Genomic DNA, 19,963 nt, shown 5'->3' on the forward strand with positions numbered 1-19,963 from the left:
GAAAAAAGAAAAAAAGAAAAAAGAAAAGGATTGAAACGAAAATAAGGAACGGGAGGGCGGCGGCGGGACCCCGGCCACGGGAGCGGGCGGGCGGCGGGGCGGGGAGGGCCGGGCGGGGTCTGTCGCAGCCCCCAGCCCCCGGCCCTGCAGCCCCCTGCCCGCTTTTGCCGTCGCGGCCTCTCCCCCCGCGCCGGGGCCGCGTGTTCGCGGCCGGGGAGGCGGAGCGCCGCTTCCCCTTTCGGGCAGCCCCGGGGCCGTGCCCGCACCTGCCGCGGAGCCGTGCCGCATCGCCTCCTGCCGGGGCTGCCCCGGGGCTCCGCGGCCCCTCGCACTCCCTCGTTCTCGCCTCCCAGCCGCGGCCGGCGGCCCCTTACCGGCCTCTGCCGTCACCCGCCCGCGGCTCCGGCTCCCTCCCCGTTCTCCACAGGGCGGCCCCGCGCTGCCCCTCGCGTTCCCGGCGCCGGGCGTCTGGGAGGGCGCCGGTGCCCCGCGGGGCTGAGGCGGCGGCTGCGCGGGCACCGCTGCCCCGTGTCCCCTCTTCCCCGCCAACCCCCGGGCGAAGCGGCCCCTCACGGCCGGGGTTTCGGCCCTTGCGGCCGCTCCGCGGCTGCCGTCGGGGCTCGCGGGGCCGCCTGAGCGCCCCGGGCCGCCCCGACCTCCGCGGGTCCCCGGCCGGGCCGTGCAGGGAAGGGCTGCCCGGCTCCCCGGCTCCCCCCGCGGCGGGGTCCCCGCGTTCGTTACCTGCGGCCCGCTGGGAGCTGCCGGGCGGAGCCGCGGGTTTCAGCTCTCAAGAACGATCCGCCGGGCCCCGGCCGGCCCCGGCCCGTTCCTTCGTGGCCCTCAAACCGCGCCCGAGGGCCCGGTCCCCTCAGCCCGCGGCTCCCGGAGGGGCCAGCCCGGGCGGGTCGGGTCCCGAGCGCCACCGCCTCAGGTGCGGGCCGGAGGGGGGTGGGGGGCGGAGGGGGGGCGGCGCGGGCCTGCGAAGCGGGGACAGCGCCCGCTGAGGGCGGCCCGGAGCGCGACGAGCTCGGCCCGGCCCCGGCGGCGCCTTCCTGAGGGCCCCCCGGCAGCAGCGGCCGCGGCTCTGGGGCCGGGCCGCGGGGCGCTGCGCGGGAAGGGCGCGAGGCGCGAGAAGAAAGCTCTGAGGCGGGTGGCAGGGCTGAGGGTTTAATGGGGGGGCTCCAGGGGTACGGCGCCGTCAGGAGAACATCACAACGTTTAGAAGAGCGTTATTAAAGGCTTATCGAAATGTTAAAAACGCGCACGGGTTACAAAATCCATATTACGCGAGACGTATCAGTAAAACATTACAAACGAAGTTTCCTCAGAGGCAGTTCCGAGAAATGCTTTAGACGTCTGAGTAACTGGAAGGACATCTTACCCACCTCGCTTGTCTGCTTTTTTCCCCTCTCCGAGCCATGCGCTGCTTATCGTAATTCAAACACACCAACATTTGTAACGCAGAAGTCACTCCATAGTCAGAATAAGTTATTTTATTACAGGACATATAGAACATATTTCCTCTATTGGCAATCTCAGTTCAGCAGTTCTGCAGTGCAAGTACCACCACATCAGAAGGTAGAAAGTACCCAAACCATGACATAGGATTCATGAATGAAATAAACTCAAATTATCAAAATTATGAAACAGAACTTGAAAGTATCTACAGTACTTATGATATAAATAGTGCAAATTATATATATCTACAGCGTAAGTATTTAGAGTATCAAAAATTTTTCAGAATAGCCTCGTAGAGAAGGTAGTCAGCACGAGCCAGTCAGCATTACAATGCCGGGGACCTTAAAAACAAATACACCACTTATTTTTTCAAGAAGAACTGTCGAGCTTCTTCCCAGGACTGCCGGGGGAATCTGTTGGACAGCTCAAGATAATCTTGAGAATTGAAAAATTTTTCTGTTGAAGACAGAACATAAAATCACCAAGTTATTCCCTCTAGATAAGATGGCAATAAAACAAGAATAATGAACACGCAGCCAATTTGAGATACTTCAAGTCATTTGCTCCCCTCCCCCTACCAAAAACTTCTCAAATCATGGAGAAATGCTAATGCAGAGCTACAGGCATTGAGGTTGGGCTTTGGAAATGGGGGCACGGGGGCCTGATGAGCAGAGGCGCAGATTTTTAATTTACTGGGTCAGGCTCTCCGCGGCAGGCACCGCAGCATTACGTATGTCTCTACATACTGCGCGTTTCCAGACCCCGTGGGGACCCGCTCAGCCGTGCTCGTGCTGGCGCAGCCTGGCTTGGCTCAGCAGCCCCCTGCTCCACACAGTGCTGTGGAGGAGCCGTGCTCCCCGATTCCCCCAAAGCTCGCAGCAAGATGGCAAACTCAGCTTGTACTCCTGTGAGCACTGCTGGTGACGTGAACGGACTACACATGCGTGCGAAGGTTTGCAGGATCTGACCCTGCCAGCAGCGTGTTGCAGTGCAGCACTGAACAATGGAGAACTTTCTAATTCTTTTCTGAGCAGCGTCACTGTTCCCATTTTTATTTTATTTTGGGGAAACAACACTGTCTGTCCTTCACATTCAAGTGATATAATAGATAAAAATAATCTTGCTCATACTGCTATTATTAACTCAGCTTTTTGCAACGGGAGAATGTTTAGAAATTACACTCTCATGTCACCACATAGTCATCTTTGTTTAAAAGTTCATTCAGTCTGAATCATGAAAATAAAAAAGCAGTTTTCCACTTGGATTTAAGATATTTCTTCAGCAGTTTCTCATGCAAACGCAATCCTGGAAAGTTTGTTTTGCAGACACTGTACGAGGCTGCTTCAAACTAGAAGGTATAATGTTGACAGTAAAATCACCATATGTTTATGTTAATTTTAAATTTTGTAATTTATTTTTAAACACAAAGCTTATGTTTTAGACCTAGAACTGCTTATCTTCTGCCAAGCATTCAGCAATACAGTGGTGAATTTCTGCTTGCTGTTAGGGAGAAACAACTGTCCAAGCGACATACTTTACGCAAAATGTGGGTGACTCGAGATGATTTTCCCATCAATGTACTTGAATTTCACATTTGTTCAACAAGTAAGAGCTGTCTTAGCTGAGAATCTTTCAAATGGTTAGTCTAAAATGGTTAACTGCATTTTTACACAATACTTGGAACGGAGGAAACGCTGCAGTTCTTCTGCAAACTGACAAACTTTACAGGATAATTACAGGACAGTATTTTACTAATTTTTGGCTCCTCCGGTGTATTGGTATGGCTCCACGGCTGCTGTAACCTAAAACTTTTGAAGGTAGTCTTTGTGACAGCTAATTAAATGTGTGCATGTACAGGATCACATTTTAGGAGAGAATACCACGCAGCATTTAATAAAGATTAACAGCCTGAATTCCTGATACTGTGAATAGCAGACTGGAAGCCACACGTGTTTTAGTCAAATTTCAAGCTAGGGAGCCTCTCCCAAAACTGTAAAATCATCCTGCTGTATTCCTTTCGTGGTGAGGCAGATTGAAAAAATATCTCATTCATGGTAAAATGTATTATCTACGTATTTTGTAGCCTAATTGCTACTCTGTTACATTTCATGGAGACCTACCCCTCTGATGAGATAACTGATTATCCATTTGGCCTGAACTCTGTGCAAAGTCCTATGGAGAAAAAAAAAATAAAATCAGGTTTTCAGACCTTGCACCTGAGGAAATAAAACAACTTTTTAAGTATTTACAGTCACCCAAAAATACTAATACATTATGAAATCTGTAAATTACCGAAGTCTTGTTTGCTACACATCACAACAGAGAACTGCTAATAATTAAATTCTATAATATACAGGGGACTTCATAACCTTTTTTTTTTTTTTTTTATGACATTAATACACACCACAGAAAAACAGCTATTTAGTATCTTCTTTGAAAATAAGTATTTATCACGACTTTTTAATTGGAGACAATTGATATAGCTGTATTTCTTTAAAACAAATAGTGTTTTAGACTTGCACTACAGAGTCCAAACACACACTTACAAAATTGTTGAATGATCCCAGTTTGATCGGCTGTGCTTCCCGGTGACCCAGGAGCCTGAGATCCCGATTCCCTGACAGTAAGTGAAGTTCCTCCAAGGACACAATTAACTCCAGGCAATACTGCGCTCGCTGCTCCTACTGGGCAGGAGGCTGCGTCCTCCAGAGTCGGCAAGGACACCGACTTCGCTCTGAACCAAGCAGGATTATGCAGCTCAGCTGCCCCAGTACGGAGAGGGCTTTGAGGAGCGGATCTTTAGTTTAAGCTCTCGCTGAGCAGAGGTGGTTTATTTGACAGGAGATACAATTTAGCAAATCATAGATACTCCTAAATATGTATTTTTTAAAAATTATTTCAGCACATCTAGAAACAGAAGTAACAAAAAAAGGATGATGCAACCTTCTGCAGGAGGATGGAAATAGATCTGTTGGCCAGGAGGCTTAACGTGGATAGCTGTAAAATCCAGCAATCATTTTCCTTTGATTTACGCTGCACACATTTAACACACGGTATTTAAGTGTTATATTCGTACACACGACCAAACTTTTACGTAAACGGGACTTCTTTTTGCATTCCCTGGCACAGGAAGAATCTCATTTTCTAGTCACGGGGAAACATTTTACAGACTTTACCAAAACTTCCACTGAAGCAAACGAGAGATTTGCTTGACAAACAGCAGCGGGTTGAAATAAAAGTGCAGGGGCAAGGCTCTTCTGTGTGTACGAGGATTTGAGCATTCCTTGGTTCCTTTCAGAATCGTTTTCTGTGTGTGTGTGTGTGTGTGTTCAACATTTGGGATGAGATTTTAAAGTGAGTAAAATATTGAAGTATCAGCGAAGCCAGCAAAAACTTGACAGTGTAGAGCCCACAAGGATCTTCTGTATTTTAAAGCAACTCTTCTAAAAGCCTGAAGGAATAGCACTGGGACTTGGCATCTGAGATACAAATACTCCCCTAATTAGAAATCGAATTAATAATGCTGACCCTTGCAAATATATTTACATTTTGCTGCAGCTACTGGGGATTTAAATGCCACTTTAGACTAAAGGAATCAAGGTAAATAACCTTAATTATTTGATGGGGGACACTATTCCCTACTTTTTTTTTTTTTTTTTTTTTTTTTTTTTTAATTGGAACACAAACCAAGCTTGCTGAATTGACTGATAATGCTTAAGTTATTTTTTGCTACGGCACCTTCTAGAGTGAAATCTGTAGTTTTCATATTAAAGTGTTTCAATATAAAAAAGCCAAAGATGAATTATAGCTTCATATTTAAACAGAAGTTCATTACATTATGGCAAATTCTTCTAATGCTAAGTTATGAGGTTTTTGTTGTCGTTTTTAATTTGATATGCAATTATTTTAGTATTGAAAGAATAAAAAGTAGTTCCACTCAGAAGCTTGATAAGCCAGTTATAACTTAGCTATGCTAAGACTTTTAGTAAATATTTAGTTCCTACGCCCTCTCCCCCAAATCTGTGTAGCCTACCCTTTGACTAGCTGCAAAGCATTAGGAACGAGTTGGAGTAACGTTTCCGTATCAACAACAGTAACTCTCAGGTGACTGATAGAGAGTCCTAAAAGCGTATTATTCTGTAATAGCAAAGTGTTTATGAAAACAGCATTTATTCATTTGAAGATAGATGGTAAAATGTATGGAAAGCATGAGGCACACGTGAAAGCTGATAAAGCACAGCATATAAATTTACACAAAGAGAACAAACCCCCTGTAAATCCTTATTCAAAACAGTATTTGTAATGACCTCAGTGGCTTACTGTCAAAAATAAAGATTGCAAGATTAGACCGGTAACATATGTTCTGTGTATTTTCTGCATAAAATATATACACTTCTGTTCAGTTCTCCCTGTAAATCTGATGTACACAGTATACAACTGTACATTTATATATAAACAGATTAACATAGAGATTTCAGATATGCTGTATGTGCAGCCCTTAAAAAAATAATACGTATTTTAAAAGAATTGCCTGGTAACAGTATGATCTACACCAAATCTTCCTTTCACGTCCAGTAACTTTAATGACAACAGGATGCTGCAGGCGATAGTGAGAACCCAAACTACTCGGTAACCTTTCAGTGTTTTAAGATGTCTCAAGTACAGGCATCATCTGTGGTTCGAAAAGAGTTGCACAGAATCTTAAAGTACTTCAATGCTGTTTACTTGTTTTACCTAAGGCAGGCGATTTCTATATACACAGCAAAGGTGAGAAGAACAGCTGCAGTCTTCCTGCACGCACTGCTCTTACTGGCATAGCTACCTGAATGAACGTGGCGAGTAACACACAGCTCATCTCCTGCTCCAGGATGATCTTGTTCTGGGAGTTATTGTAACAAGCAGCTATTAGTGAAGGGAAGAGCACTTTGATTAAACGAGGATCACTGAAATACTGGAAAGGCAACTGGCACAGCTTCTGCAGCACTGTGGGGTGACGGCCAGATTGTACAATGATCTGAAAACACAAACGTAACAAAATTAGAACACGTAGCCTATCTGGTCTTCTCTTCCTGTTAATCATCAAGAGTGTTGAAGTCATGCTAAAAATATGAACATGGCTGAGAAGAAAACATTTTAGTAAATACTAAAAATAAATCTTAGAACATTTAGTCCAACTAACTTCTGTTTTAGTGTGCAAATATTATTTTTATTGCAGGGGAACACAAAGAAAATAAGGCTGTGAAACTGCTTTTGCCTGTGTCGCCAAAAAAAAAGAGAATAAAAATGAGAACTGGATTAATCTGAGCATTACAATACTTTTGTTTAAGACAAAGAATTAAAGCAAAGGCACTGTCCTAAGTTTAGGACTACAAAAAAAAAAAAAAACCACCCACAACAACAAAGACAGAAACAACTGCCACCATTTAAACACAGTAAGCATATCTCTATTGGAAAAATAAAAAAGAAAAAATCAGGAGCGAGATCACCAGGACCACAAAAGCCTGATGAAGCTTGCTCATCCTTTACTGGAGTGCTCTCTGGCAATCAGAGAGGACTCTGTTTCATTGTAGATGTCTGCTACGCATTCTCAGGCACAGAAAAGAAAAGGTGATTGTAAGCTGCACAGCAATGAGTTTCAGTAGAGACTCCAAAAGATCCTCCCATCTGTATTTCTTATCTCAGTTTCTATCAGTGCCATTGACTCTAAAAGGAGAATTGTTTAGATAAATGGGACTGTTGTCATGAAGGAGGCTAAGTTTACAACTACGTACATCTGGAAAAATAAGGCAATGCTATACTGGTCTCTTGCAAAGGAACTTTTCCAATTTACTTGATATTCTTATAAAGTCTTGTGATAAACTGAAAAAAATTCAAAATCGGATCTGTTCCAAGCAACCTCGATTAGACAATGGTAATATGAAAGAGCTGCTTGACCCAAAGTTGGCTTTTCAGCATAGGAGGAAGCTCCTATAGGGCTGAACACTGTAAAACTTAGGGTCATGACTGTAAATTGTACTTGGAAAAACACAATTTTACAGGTACACACCCAGACAAGACTGCATTGAAATTAAAACCAGAAGGACAGAAAGAAGCAGTTGAGACCACAGGAACATAAATTACAGGGATTTACAAGTTTTCAAAGCACTTTTAACAATACCTTAAGAACACACTCTGAGTTGATAATGCAGTTCAGTTTAAAAACAAGATCAACAAAGTAATAGTTTGCATTTTTTCAGTTCACCAGCCTAAAAGGCACTGAAAACCTTTCAAAATACTTGCAGAATTGTCTTAATGACCTTAAAGCCAGGAGGAATTTTTAAGAGACAGACAAATATGTGACAATTAAGTATACAGTGCTCTTTTGAGGAAAATATCTAGCCCACCACGAAAGCATTTGGATGATGCTGAACTTAACTGTTGGCTACCACGCTTTGTGCTCACTGCTGGCACTGTAAATTAATCATGCTGGGTATGATCTAACTCTAGTTTTTTTCTATGGCAAACCCTACAATCAGGAAAATCCTTCAGTCGTAACTGTACGAACATAACTACAGCTTGTATTTGTACAGGACAGAGTGAGAGAACTCCACTTCTTTTTAATGGCCACTGGACCTGAGGAACAGACCTAGGAAAAGCGGTTTGGAGGACTTTTCATTTTTCATTTCACACTTCACTTCCCTTACCTGTTCTAGAAATGCCGTGGATAATTAGTGAACTCTTCTCAAACGAACAGTGCAGACACCCAAACAGCGCTCACGGAATTACTATTTCATTATCTTTTTCGTTTCAACTTTTTTACTAAGATGTTATCAACATTAAAGATAGGGAAGTTATACACAAGAGCTGCTGATTATTTTGATCTGGTATTTATCACACATGGAATCAATTAAATGAGTTCAGCTCATTGTACTAATGCAGCTACACTAAACCTGATACACTGCATTATGTAGCCTGAAAAAAATCATGAAATAACTCACCCCTCACTGGAAACAATTCCCAAGCAAATAAACCTCTAAGAACATATTCCTCGTTTCACTGTCAAGTGGCAGAGAAAGTGAAGTCCAGCACTCGACTGAGCAGATGAACAGTAAAGAAAACAAATGAAAACCTTGTCTATGACTTTTTATGTTGGAAAAAGTCTCTCTCTCTTTTTTTTTTTTTTTTAAACAGTCACTTCCATCTTTTTGCTGGACGATTCTAGGGAGTTTTGCAGACTTGGAATACTCTTCTCGTAAAATGCTCTCATATGAGATACAAACCCCTTACTGAAAGGCAGCGCAGGAATTCCTGTCACATACTAGAATGCCAGAATTAGCTTTTCTTGTTGCTCTCTCTCCAGCCTGAAAGTCAGATATGCCTGTCAAACGTAACAAGATCTTAATTAAATCACTGCATTTCTGTACAGCCAAGCACTTAAGCACCTGCTTAACTCCAGATATGTGTCTAGGTCCCATTAATATTTACTTGTGGTCTTTTTCTGTATTGAGACCTCGATCGAATTAGTAAAAGCTACTCTACTGTTATTCAGAGCAGTTCATTCATATTGCTGTTTTCTGTGTTTTACTTAAAATGTTGCCTACTGTTAATTTCAAGATATTCCTATGGCCTCATTAGCTTTGCCCATGCTTTACTTAAAGAAATTGCAAAGATGATGAACTTGCTTAGCCTAGGTTGGTTTTGACCCAACACAGCAAACACTAGAAAAACCCTGTGAAGACAGAAACTACATGCAGGTAAGACAAACTGCAACTATATTTGTGAAATACTATTTCATGATGAATTAATAAAGTTTTTCTTCCTGCTACCTGCCAAACTGAAGACCATCTGCGGTACGTTTCGGCAGCGGAGCTCAGCAGATGACGAGATGTGAGTAACAGACAGCACGCGAGCAAGCACTGGCCAATGGCACACTCTGCTCTCCACACAGAAGCATGTCCAAAACGAGAAGCTAGAGCATCTCAGGTCCCTTACTGTGCCAAACTCAGGCACCCTCTCCACTGCGTAAGATGACAGTTAGGAAGGGCTGTACACAATGCACGCCACTCTAATATTTGATTTTGTTTACTTTCAAGCTTCGCTAAGAGCCACGTTTAGGAACAGCATTCTCCGTGCTTGGTCTCTGTCTGAATTCACAGCTTCCAGCCCGCATGCTGTGTCTACCATGCCGCGCTAGCTGACTGTCCAGCACAATGACTAATGTGATGACCTGGGGGAACTTTTTACTGAGCAACACCTCTCAGGGTTGCCTATCCGTTATCTTCTGTCACTCCCACCGGTTACAGCCTCCCGCAGGCCCCACTAATGTGCTTCATCTCCAATAGCCAGAGGAGCAGGCGCTCACCTCTTCCCTACCCCAGCCCCTCTTCCCTACCCCAGCCGGCAAGCCCTGCTCCCGTGTGCCTCTCGAGTGCAATAACCATCCCCATCCACCGAAGCTTACCACTTAGGAAAGAATGATTCCTGTTGTCTCAAGGTGGAATCCATTTTTTTTCTCAGGTTTATATGGGCCAATATTCACTATATAGTATATTGCTTACACATTGCTGCAATTCTTCGAGCTGTGAAAGTCTGAAGCAGTATAAAAGTCAGTCTTTCAAAACAGGCTACAATGACAAAAGCCAGCAATATGCCACACAGCACTTGAGCAATAAAAAAGGACAATCAATCAAAAAAATTAAAAGCTCCTTGTAGTATTGGAACAGTAATAAAGTTGTGAGGGGAACTCATCATTTTGCTGGGAGATAAGGCTTCCCTGCCGCTGAAGCAGTGTTTCTGGCTACACAGTCGAGGTGACTGCTAGAAGGCTTTTCTGTCCTGGATCCTGCAATTCTTCTTTGTATGCCCACTGGGACAGCTCCAGCACCTTTCCTTTCCCTTTTCTTTTCTTTCCCTTTCTGGCACCTTGCAAAGCAGATCTTCATAGGACTAAAGACCTTTGCTAGGTAACTAGTAAACCACAAGGACCTAAATAATGTAGGTTCAATTTCCTCCGAATAGCTTAGGCAATGTACAGCTCTTTCCTTTCTCTGTGAAGCTCCAGACACACAAAACAAGCTTTCTGTGGATCCTGGAGCAATGACAATCTGGAAGCTGCGACTCCCTTCCTTGCTCACAAGGGCAGGGAGCTAACTGCTCGCATACACAGGGGCAGCCTTCACATGAGAACTACCAAGAGAAAGACATTTTGGTGAACACCTCATAATTCTTTTTACATACTGTATGCGATACATAAAACATCTGTCTTGGATTCAATCTTTCCCTATATTCCTTTTATCATGAAAAAAAAAATACTTACATGCCTATGTATAAACTTTTGCCAAAGCTACACAGTAAAATATCCATAGCTAGCAGGATCCTGCTTTTTTGATTGATACACATCAGCAGCTACATGTCATAATAAATAAGAAGTCAAATCTTACCAAGTCAATGGCTAATTTTACAACAAAATTAAAACAAGAAACCTCTAGTCTTTGGAACCACACTAGGGTAGCTGAGTTTATAAACGTCTTGCAAGTAATAATCAGAATTTTCATTGAGAAATCTAATGTGTCAGTCAGAAAGTTGAGGAATGGGTGCATGCAAAATATTGAACAAGTATTACCCAAATTGACGTGAACTGGTGATTCATATATTCTTTAAGAACTCTAATATCCCGATTTGACTCATAAGTGAAGATGCCTGTGGCTCGGTTTTCAAGAACGAGTTTAATCAAAATGTTTTTTGAAGATTTACATTTTTTTAACCCATGAGGAAGTATGGCTGGTGACAATCCAAATGTCTGTTTCCAAGTTGTAACTGCATACTTTCTACATGACAAGCATTTGAAAAAAAAAAAAAACTAACTGAATTTAAAATTTGCCAGCAACTCTTCAGAAATTTAGAGAAGATTAAGATCACAGATTGTTTTAAAATGCTTCTATGCACACACACTAAATATTGTCAGATATTTTGCTACAAGGAACAACAACAGAAAAAAGAAGGCTCAGTCTTACAAAACGATCTTTTTCACTTCTTCTGTAAAACTCAAGGCCAGTCCAGGATTATTAGAGATTGGAAGTGGTGATTTTCAGAGCAATATTTAGTTTAGCTCTACTGACGGATTTAGGTTTTCTTGTTTCACTTGGACATTTGCAGCTCTGGCAAATCACCGTTCATGTCAATTATTTCTGTCCATACACACCATAAAAACACAGGAATTATCTTTCAAAAAGTGTAATTAATTTTCTGGTCAGGAGGAAAAGCAAGCCTGCAGCAAGCTTTTTGTCTATGCAACAGCGAAACAAAGAACTGAGAAGCAAGTATTCAGTTGATTCAGAAAGCCAGGTTCTCAAGGAACTACACTGTGCTAGAGCAGACAAACATCATACTGTGAAAGAATTATTATTTACCGAGGACTGTCTATACCTCTGAGAAGCTGCAAGACACCATCAATTGTACTGGTGAGCAGCATGTCTAAAATTTGTAGGAGTTTTTGCCATTTATTATTTCCTCAAAGGCTGCTGGCATTTTTTAGTAATTTGACCAAGTATTAGAAGTTGGAGGTGTCGCATTAAACAAAGTGAGATGAAATTATCACAGCAGCATGTAATTGGAAAGAGAAGAACTTGCTTGAATCTTAACTTTAAGTATAAAATTTCCTGAAGTGACGCCTTCCTCAGCTCTTGCAGAGAAAACACTCCTAATGAAGAACTGTATTCCATAGTCTCTCAGTAACAAATAACAGCCATTGTCACTGCAAGCTGATTACACTTCCTAGAAATATTTCCTTCTCTCTTTTTTTTTTTTTTTTAAGTGAAGCAAAGCATTAAAATGTTCACTTTGACTGTGGTCTTCTGCTGTAACCTATTTCAGGTTCAGACACAATATTCTCCAAACAATGCTGACTGAAAGGCTCACGGTTCTCTAAGGGGCACCCCCTGGCACTTCCACAATCTTGCATGACCTACAGTTCCCAACTTGGACATGGCCATTGTAAACATTTGGCTCTTAAAATTGTACTGTTGGTATGGGAACTATTAATGCTTCTTTTCTATTTATAATTTCTATCAAAGTCAGTTCTGATTGGCACACACAACTAATAGCTTTATTGAATAAGAGCTGAACTGTGCATTGACTCTGTAACTACAGAGAATACATCAAACAGTTAAACACTTTTGTTTGATGTCAGGTTATTTATAACTTTGTAAAAGAAATAAGTCTTTATATTAGTAGTCCAGAGTTTCTCTTCAAAGTTAGTTCTGCATTATTTCTTTGCTTCTATATAAACAGATCCCATACTGCTAGTATTTAATCAGCGGAATATGTCACCACTTAGGCTCTTCTTCTGTTTTAAGGTCAAGCTCTTTTCTTTCCATTTTGCAAACTCCACTATTGGCAAGGCTCTGAGCAAAGAATGTTCTAAACTCCTTCTAACATTTATCAGGAATCAGAGCACTGTTTCTATGCAAAAGCAATGTTCCAAAATGCTACATTCAAATTTTAAAATAAGAATTTGGTCTATTTGAAATATTTCAGTGTTTATTTTCTTAACAGCACACACAAGCTTTCCGAGAGAAATTGGGCAGATAACAGAGTTCAGAAATAGCATTTGTCTTCCTATAAACCACATTATGAGTGGTGTCCTTTCAGAGCTAGCTCTATGGTTTAAGAGCACAGTGCTTTGTGGTGCTCTGGGCATGCATAAGAAAAGAAAAAAATATCTGAGCAGTTTTTGTAGAATCATCCAAAGCTCTTTGAACATGCAGATAGGATAACAGCAAATACAAGTACAGTGATATGTTTAAAAATGTAAAAATGCTTATCAACAGCGATACTAGTGGGAAACCTAGATAAAGAAGTTCTTGGTGTGAAACTCTTGAAAAAATGTCACTCAAAATGATAAGCAACAAGGTACCTTAGTTAAAAGAACAAAGACTATAGAGATTCAATTAATCAATAAATACATTTAAAATATTAGCTTGACTAAAAGGTGAGAAGAGAAAGGAAATGATTCCAATACGCACTGAGGCTACCTGAGAATTCAGCACATGCCCAGGCTACAGGATTACCTGGTAACCTAACAGCCGAACCAGGAAGAGTACTAAGGAAAAGCAGTACAGAAAAGCTTTACTTTAAAAATGATGGCATTTTAGCATTTAACATAATGACAAGAAAATAAACGTTTAAACACGTGAGGTTGTTCTCATGCTTAATGTCAAGCACGTATTTAAATATCTTGTTAAATTCAAGGGTAACATTACTTTCTAGAAAAAGTTAAGCTTTATAGTTTCCAAAATAACCTAACGGTGGATTTATATGTTTAAGTGTTGGACTATTTATTTTTTATCAGAGGATAATATTATTATACACCTAATGTGTTGCGAAATACATGTATAAGCTTAAAAAAAAAATCCACCAAAATCTACCACATCTCAGTTCCTTACGTATGGGTCTGAACACTGAAATGATCAGAATTGGACCTTGCATTATTTTTCAAGAATCATCTTCACATTTAGATAAGATCTTCAACTTTGAGGATGCACCACTTTGAACTTCAGGCTGCTGTTCTAGGCAAGACCCTCTACTCATTTAGAGGTGTAACTCAACTGATGAAAATGAAGAATTCATAATTTGAAGCCTAGAGAGGGTACAGGACCTCAGTCAAAAGAAGTTCAAACTGACTATCAGAAGAAGTTTCTGCCACTATCCTTGAAAACAGATCTAGCTGGGTCAAAATCCCCAGAAAGTGTGAGTAAATAAACTATTACAGTCTAAAACACAGAAAATATTTTATCTCTCTCAGAGCATTCTCTCTTTTTAAAACCAACCAAAAACCTACTTGCAAATAAGCTACACAGTCTTACAATTTTTATTACTAGAACATTTTGCTTTCTGACTTCAACAATAAAGGTAAAGGCTTTGTGAAAGCATTTGATCGTCAGCTAAAAAGACTGAAACACATGACGTTACAGAGCTGGCTTGAGAAAAAGCTTCAGAGAGCAAGAAAATGTACTTTGCTGCCATGAAAAATGTGCAAGATTTTCCATAGTATTTATTTTTGCAAGACTTAATCGATTCTATTTTTTTCTTTATATTTCAATATCACTTCAATCAAGTGATACTCATTTATTTGAGCTAAACATGATGAAATAGGTTTGGGAGACTTCTTTAGGTCTCTTGCATGTTCCCACCCATGCAGCAGCATCCAAGTACTTGGAACATCTGCCAACTGTTGGAGCCCAAAGCTGTGAATAGAGAGCAGGCTGATGTCCTCTCCGTGTGGGGCCAGCGATGTTCAGGACAGTCACTGCGGGTCTGCAGAGACTTGGAAAACTTTAAGTTTATGGGAGAAGAACAGGGAGTTCCTTCACACATGAGGCAAAACAGACAATAGCTCACAAGGCCTGATTAAAGATTTGCAGACTTTAGACTTTGTGTTAAGTTTTGGTGTGAAATTTAATTCTCATGGAAAAGAGAGACTGGCACGCTCGATTAGGAAGAGGCAGAGGAAAGGCAGGCATCGCGCAAGCTTGTGCAGGCATCTCCACCAATGCATCTCCACTGGCCAATGCCAAAATATTCCAGGTCTAGGTCTTTGCTGAGAAGAAAGTGGTTATGCCAAACTTTTAAAACGGAGATTAAAAGCTGAGACCACAAAACTCTCTCTTCCTGATCCGAGATTAGGACATAGCCCTCTGGAGGCTGCGACATTAGCCACTCACTCTCTCCAGCCCTCTCTTCTCAAGGCTTTACTTATGGATGACGTATTAAGGTTGCTGGAAGCACTGCTTTTGATGACACTGGGAGCCAAGTTTATTCTTTGGTGTTTACAATTTAAGAACAATACAATAAGATAAATCCAAATGCATTCATTTCTCATACTAACTCCTATGTGCTCCCGCTCCCTCTCCTAACACGAATCAGCCAGCCTTCCTAAACTGAAACTAAATACAGCTGATTTCACTTTAAGTCTTTGCTCACATTATAATTCCTTCCCTGCACCCTCTAAAAAACAAAATAAAAAAGAAACAAGACACATTTTGGAGCGTTAGAAATACAATGGGAACATGAAGCGTGAAATATGCAGTCCACGATGCTCACATTGTATTTTATTTGCTTTGTCATCGATTGCTCTTTAAATGTTGTTGTTCATCAGTAAGCTCAAATAACAACAAAGGTGTCCGGCCAACCACCCCAGAGGCATTTCCAATTTTCGCTGCCTGGCCGGTGAGGAATGCCAGCTTTTCTAAAGCCATGAGTTCACTTAGGCGAATTTATGTGATCTGACTATGTAAGACTGATAGAGAAAAAGCATACGTTACAGCGCTGTGTTCATTTACTCCATTTTAAGATGGTGAGTTTAATCCTCTGGGGACTGAAGTGCTCCTAAATGGTAGTCAAGAATACAATTTCACATGACTCACTCGCTGAAATCAGCTATTTAACAAAATTGATCTTTTTTTTTAAATTAAAACTTATAAAGTTTTCAATTTTTATTTTTTTTTTTGGAAAGCCTTAACTAAACCAACAACCTCAGTATGAAATCCATACTCCTAAAAATACCCCCTCTGAAAAAAAAAAGATCAAAATCAGAACTAAGTAATTTCAGACACTGTTTGCTAACGTATACAGCTATTAAGCACACAGTAACTACCAATTCCTGCACCTTTACTCTCGTGTTCTGTTTTTTAAAACCTCCACCTATCAGATCAAAATTATTCCAGTCCCAGCCTAGCCCCAGAAGCAACATAAATAATGGAAATTTAATGACGGCTTTCAGTAAACAACCTACATGCAATCTTTACATAATATTTTTATAACCATTCTTCTAAGTTTCCCTGTTATTCCAGTTTCCAAGTTCCCTGATAGTTACTTTTTGAAGCTATTTTCTTTCTTTATGCTAACACTAGATGAAGCTGGCCATACTCAAACTCAGCACAGTCAACTGCACAAAATAATTTCCCTAAAGAAGACAGCTTTTAATCTGAAGTCTTTTCGTGATTGCCCCTCACAACTAGCAGTACTTGTAACCACAGTCAGGGCACGTAATATACATATGTACGTGATACATTAATCAACTTCAAGTTCATACGCACACTACTTAATGAGGGATAAAGTATTCTGTTATTTCATGTCAGAAATAATACTTGTCACAAGAAAAAAAAATGCTAAAAAGTAGGAAAATATAAGCCAGTCATTTAAATAAAAAAGAGGAAAAAAATCTATGTATGGAGCCTTTCTTGGGGACCTTCTACCATTTTTTTTGGTGATGGAAACGAGCAATAAATTTCACGAACCTTTCAGAACTGTGCCTTCCATACAACTTTATTTCTTTGAACGTATTTTTATCTGTGACACTACTTTGTGACGTTCTATATTTTTAAGACAGGAGAAATTCCTCTCCCCAGATATTCTGAAATCTTACTGTTCCTTGTTCCTTTGAGTGGATGGCACACCTGAAACATGCTTTGCAATACATTTTCCACATCTATATAGCATGGATAAATTTCTCGTGAGTGAATGACACTATCAAATTTAACTCCGTCTACTGCTATTTTCAGCTTAAGGATTATTTGATATTAACACCTCAATTATTTCTAAGCTTACAATGAAAATGATGTCCTGTTCATATGGACACAACTGCCTAGGGATAAAAGGTTTGGAGTGACAGAGAAACAAGTTAGTTAAACTACTGCAACTGCAAGACAAACTTCCCGGAACGAAATCCCTTCTTCAAAGACATATGGTTTGCATATCCCTTTTTCTTCCAGCGACTCTAGTTAAAGTTCCTAACTGTACCTATAACAAACCCTACCTTTTGTAACAAAAAATTAAAAAGCTGCATATGCGTCTCCCTAGCTCTTTCACAGAAATGTTAGGTTTTGCAATGCAGTACTGCTATGTTTCAGCTCAACAACTTAGAAGTATAAAGTCCCGTGTCCTACAAATCCCAGACGTTAGCAAGATTCCGCTGGAGCACTCTCAAAACAGCATGTCATGTGTGCCAAACAGTGACAAAAGAAAAAGCTCTATTTATTTAAATCAATTGCACAAATGAACAATGCAACTTCTTTTGGAGCCTGTCAGACAAGGTCCTGAGCCGGAGGATCTGATGACTTTTCAAATGCAAAATATTCAGTAAGTGCGATGAATATGGAAAGATTCTTATTCCCAGTACAGCAATGTGAAAGAAGCCAAATCATCTGTCATTCATGTTAATTTAATTACAGGACCACATTCAATTATCCAATATAATATGCAAATGAAGTGAGTTGACAGCACATGCTAATTACAGTCATTGTAATAATTAAATCCAAGAAAGAGAATAAAAATGTAATGAAATAGAAGGATATTTTTAATTAACAAGAACATTTTAATTAGCAACTGCAGTCCTCTAGTGCGATTGGTTTATTAAAAGATGGGACATTATTTTTATTACTGTTTTGTTTTACATCTCTACCCTCGGTATCATGGGAACCATTTTGTAAGTTAATAGATTAAAGGGTGGCCAAAAAAGGGTGACCACCAGTTCCTGGATCATACTTCATGCAAAGCAGACGCCTAATAAAGCTGAGCTCCGCTCAGGCATGATTACAGAAGGCCGTCTCGTGGAAGGCGGGCTGTCTAACTCTATAGTAAACAGAAGTTCACGTGCCGATACAAAACAGACAGCGCGGTTTAGGCTTGACTAATGATGTTGAACCATTTAAAATATTAAAGAAACACTTTGCTTTTTGAATTTTTCAGTTTCATAACTGATTTATTTCCTCAGCGACAGCAGCTGCCCTGACAAGGTTTTATGAATGTTAGAACAAAGAAAAAAGAAAAGGAAAAGAATATTACCAATATATTACATGTGGGCAGAGTCAGCAAAATCAGTCTTTCTAGAATAAACAGAGCGAGCACTATCAAAACACTTGGGAATGCATTCCTTCGCTGTCCATTGTCCTCATTGCTCCTCGACAGAATCATGAGGGCCTGGACCAAAAGCTAACAGCGGTAAAACCACGACCTGGGACCCAGCCACGGACACTGCACGCATGTGCAGGACCCACTGCAAGACCCTGCCCTTCCACGGGCTCCTGCAAGCTGCACTGAAATAGCAGGCTGGAAGACAGGAGACAGAAAGGAACTTCCCTTTTGTGTTTGTCACTCGACTAACTGTAAAGTTTTGCAGATAGAATAAAAAAACCTGAATTACATTCAGTGAGCAGTATATGATGCTCTTGGAAGATTTTGCTTTATGAATGTGAAATGTTTAGGAAATTGCCCTTCTATTATTTTGACTGCGTAGGGGTAATAATTCACTTCGCTTAAATCACAGTACTACTACACAAGGTCAATGTCGAGGTTGACAGACTGTAAAATTCCTTTTTTTTTTTTTTTTTTTAGAAAACTCTCTTCTCCAAACTGCAAGTTTTTGAATAATTAACGCTATTTTTTCTTTATTCCAGTATGCCGTTTGGGATATTTTATCTGTTAGTGTTGTTGGAAAAAGTCACACTGAAAGCTCTAAATAACTCTGTTCTTTTTTGGTAGTTGAAAAGAATGAAAACTTACACAGCTTTGTAATAAGGAATGCAAATGCAGAGAGGAAAAGACCTATTTCAAATACAAACAATTCAAAACAAAAATGGATTTGATTGCAAGAATTATGCGAGCCTGCTGCAAAATACATCAGTTACTGACTCTTTGTAAAGTCTGTTCAAATAGTAAATAAAAAGAGCTACCAGGCTCTATGAACGTTTGGTTTCATAGCTCAAGTCTGGCATATCTATTTTTACGATGCAGTTCTTTCCAGGAGTTCAAGCCTGCTATGTGAAAGCTTTCACTGTGAGACCAATTTTTTATTTTTAGTAGCACTCTGCAGATGATCCACAGTGAGAGAAAAAATTGGAAGCTCGAAACATAATAAAAAATTAAACCATGAGGGAATGAGTAGAAAGCACTTCGCCTTTTACACAAGGCATCATATCTTTATTGGAAGTCACAACACTAACAGCACCTGAAAATAATGACCATACACAAGTCTCCCTGCCTGCCTAGTAGTAAAAGTAAAAATATTATTTTATAAGCTTCCCTATATTTTACGAGTACCTGTGCGAGCAGGACTCTGGCCTTTTGAAACTTTAGCAATGCTGTCAGGAATAGCACAATCCACTAGGAATACAGCTGTAGACTTTAATATGCACAGGTGTACATACAAAGAGTCTATGGTGGGCTGAACACTCCCTCATTACCGTTCATTTTGTTAATTCTCATCGAGAATTGTAATGGAGAAAACTTTCATGAACAAAAATGCTTCTTTCTCAGTTAAAGCTAGGGAATAGGAATATTAAACACTAATATGAGACATTAAGTAAGAAGTATGGCGTGACAACTCCGGAGATAGTACCACCAAAGCAAACCACCATAAAGGACTGCTTTTAGCATATGAAAAGTACTAACATACCGCGGTCGTTTTAACAAAGACCTAAACTTGTCTTGCAGAGCTGCCAAAGCTGCCTTTTAATCTTGAAAATTAACT

At 40.6% G+C, this 19,963-nt stretch overlaps 1 protein-coding gene across 4 annotated transcripts in view; it reads right to left on the minus strand.

Moving 5' to 3' along the window:
* Window positions 1–1,151: 1,151 nt before the first annotated feature.
* The window catches only part of SCAPER (S-phase cyclin A associated protein in the ER), a 163,784-nt gene continuing 144,972 nt past the window's right edge, over window positions 1,152–19,963 (minus strand). For 3 of the 4 annotated variants that reach the window (XM_035335866.1, XM_035335865.1, XM_035335867.1), the window contains 3 exons: window positions 6,281–6,472; window positions 3,579–3,630; window positions 1,152–1,914 (listed from right to left, as the gene is read on the minus strand). In XM_035335866.1, coding sequence (XP_035191757.1) covers window positions 1,820–1,914; window positions 3,579–3,630; window positions 6,281–6,472 — 339 coding nt within the window. In that variant the 3' untranslated portion in view covers window positions 1,152–1,819. Of the gene's footprint in view, window positions 1,915–3,578; window positions 3,631–6,280; window positions 6,473–12,241; window positions 14,075–19,963 lie in introns of those variants that run through there. The other variant, XM_035335869.1, reaches the window with a different exon arrangement.

This window comes from Oxyura jamaicensis, chromosome 10 (assembly GCF_011077185.1).
Source record: "Oxyura jamaicensis isolate SHBP4307 breed ruddy duck chromosome 10, BPBGC_Ojam_1.0, whole genome shotgun sequence".
In the NCBI taxonomy this organism is placed as follows: domain Eukaryota; kingdom Metazoa; phylum Chordata; class Aves; order Anseriformes; family Anatidae; genus Oxyura; species Oxyura jamaicensis.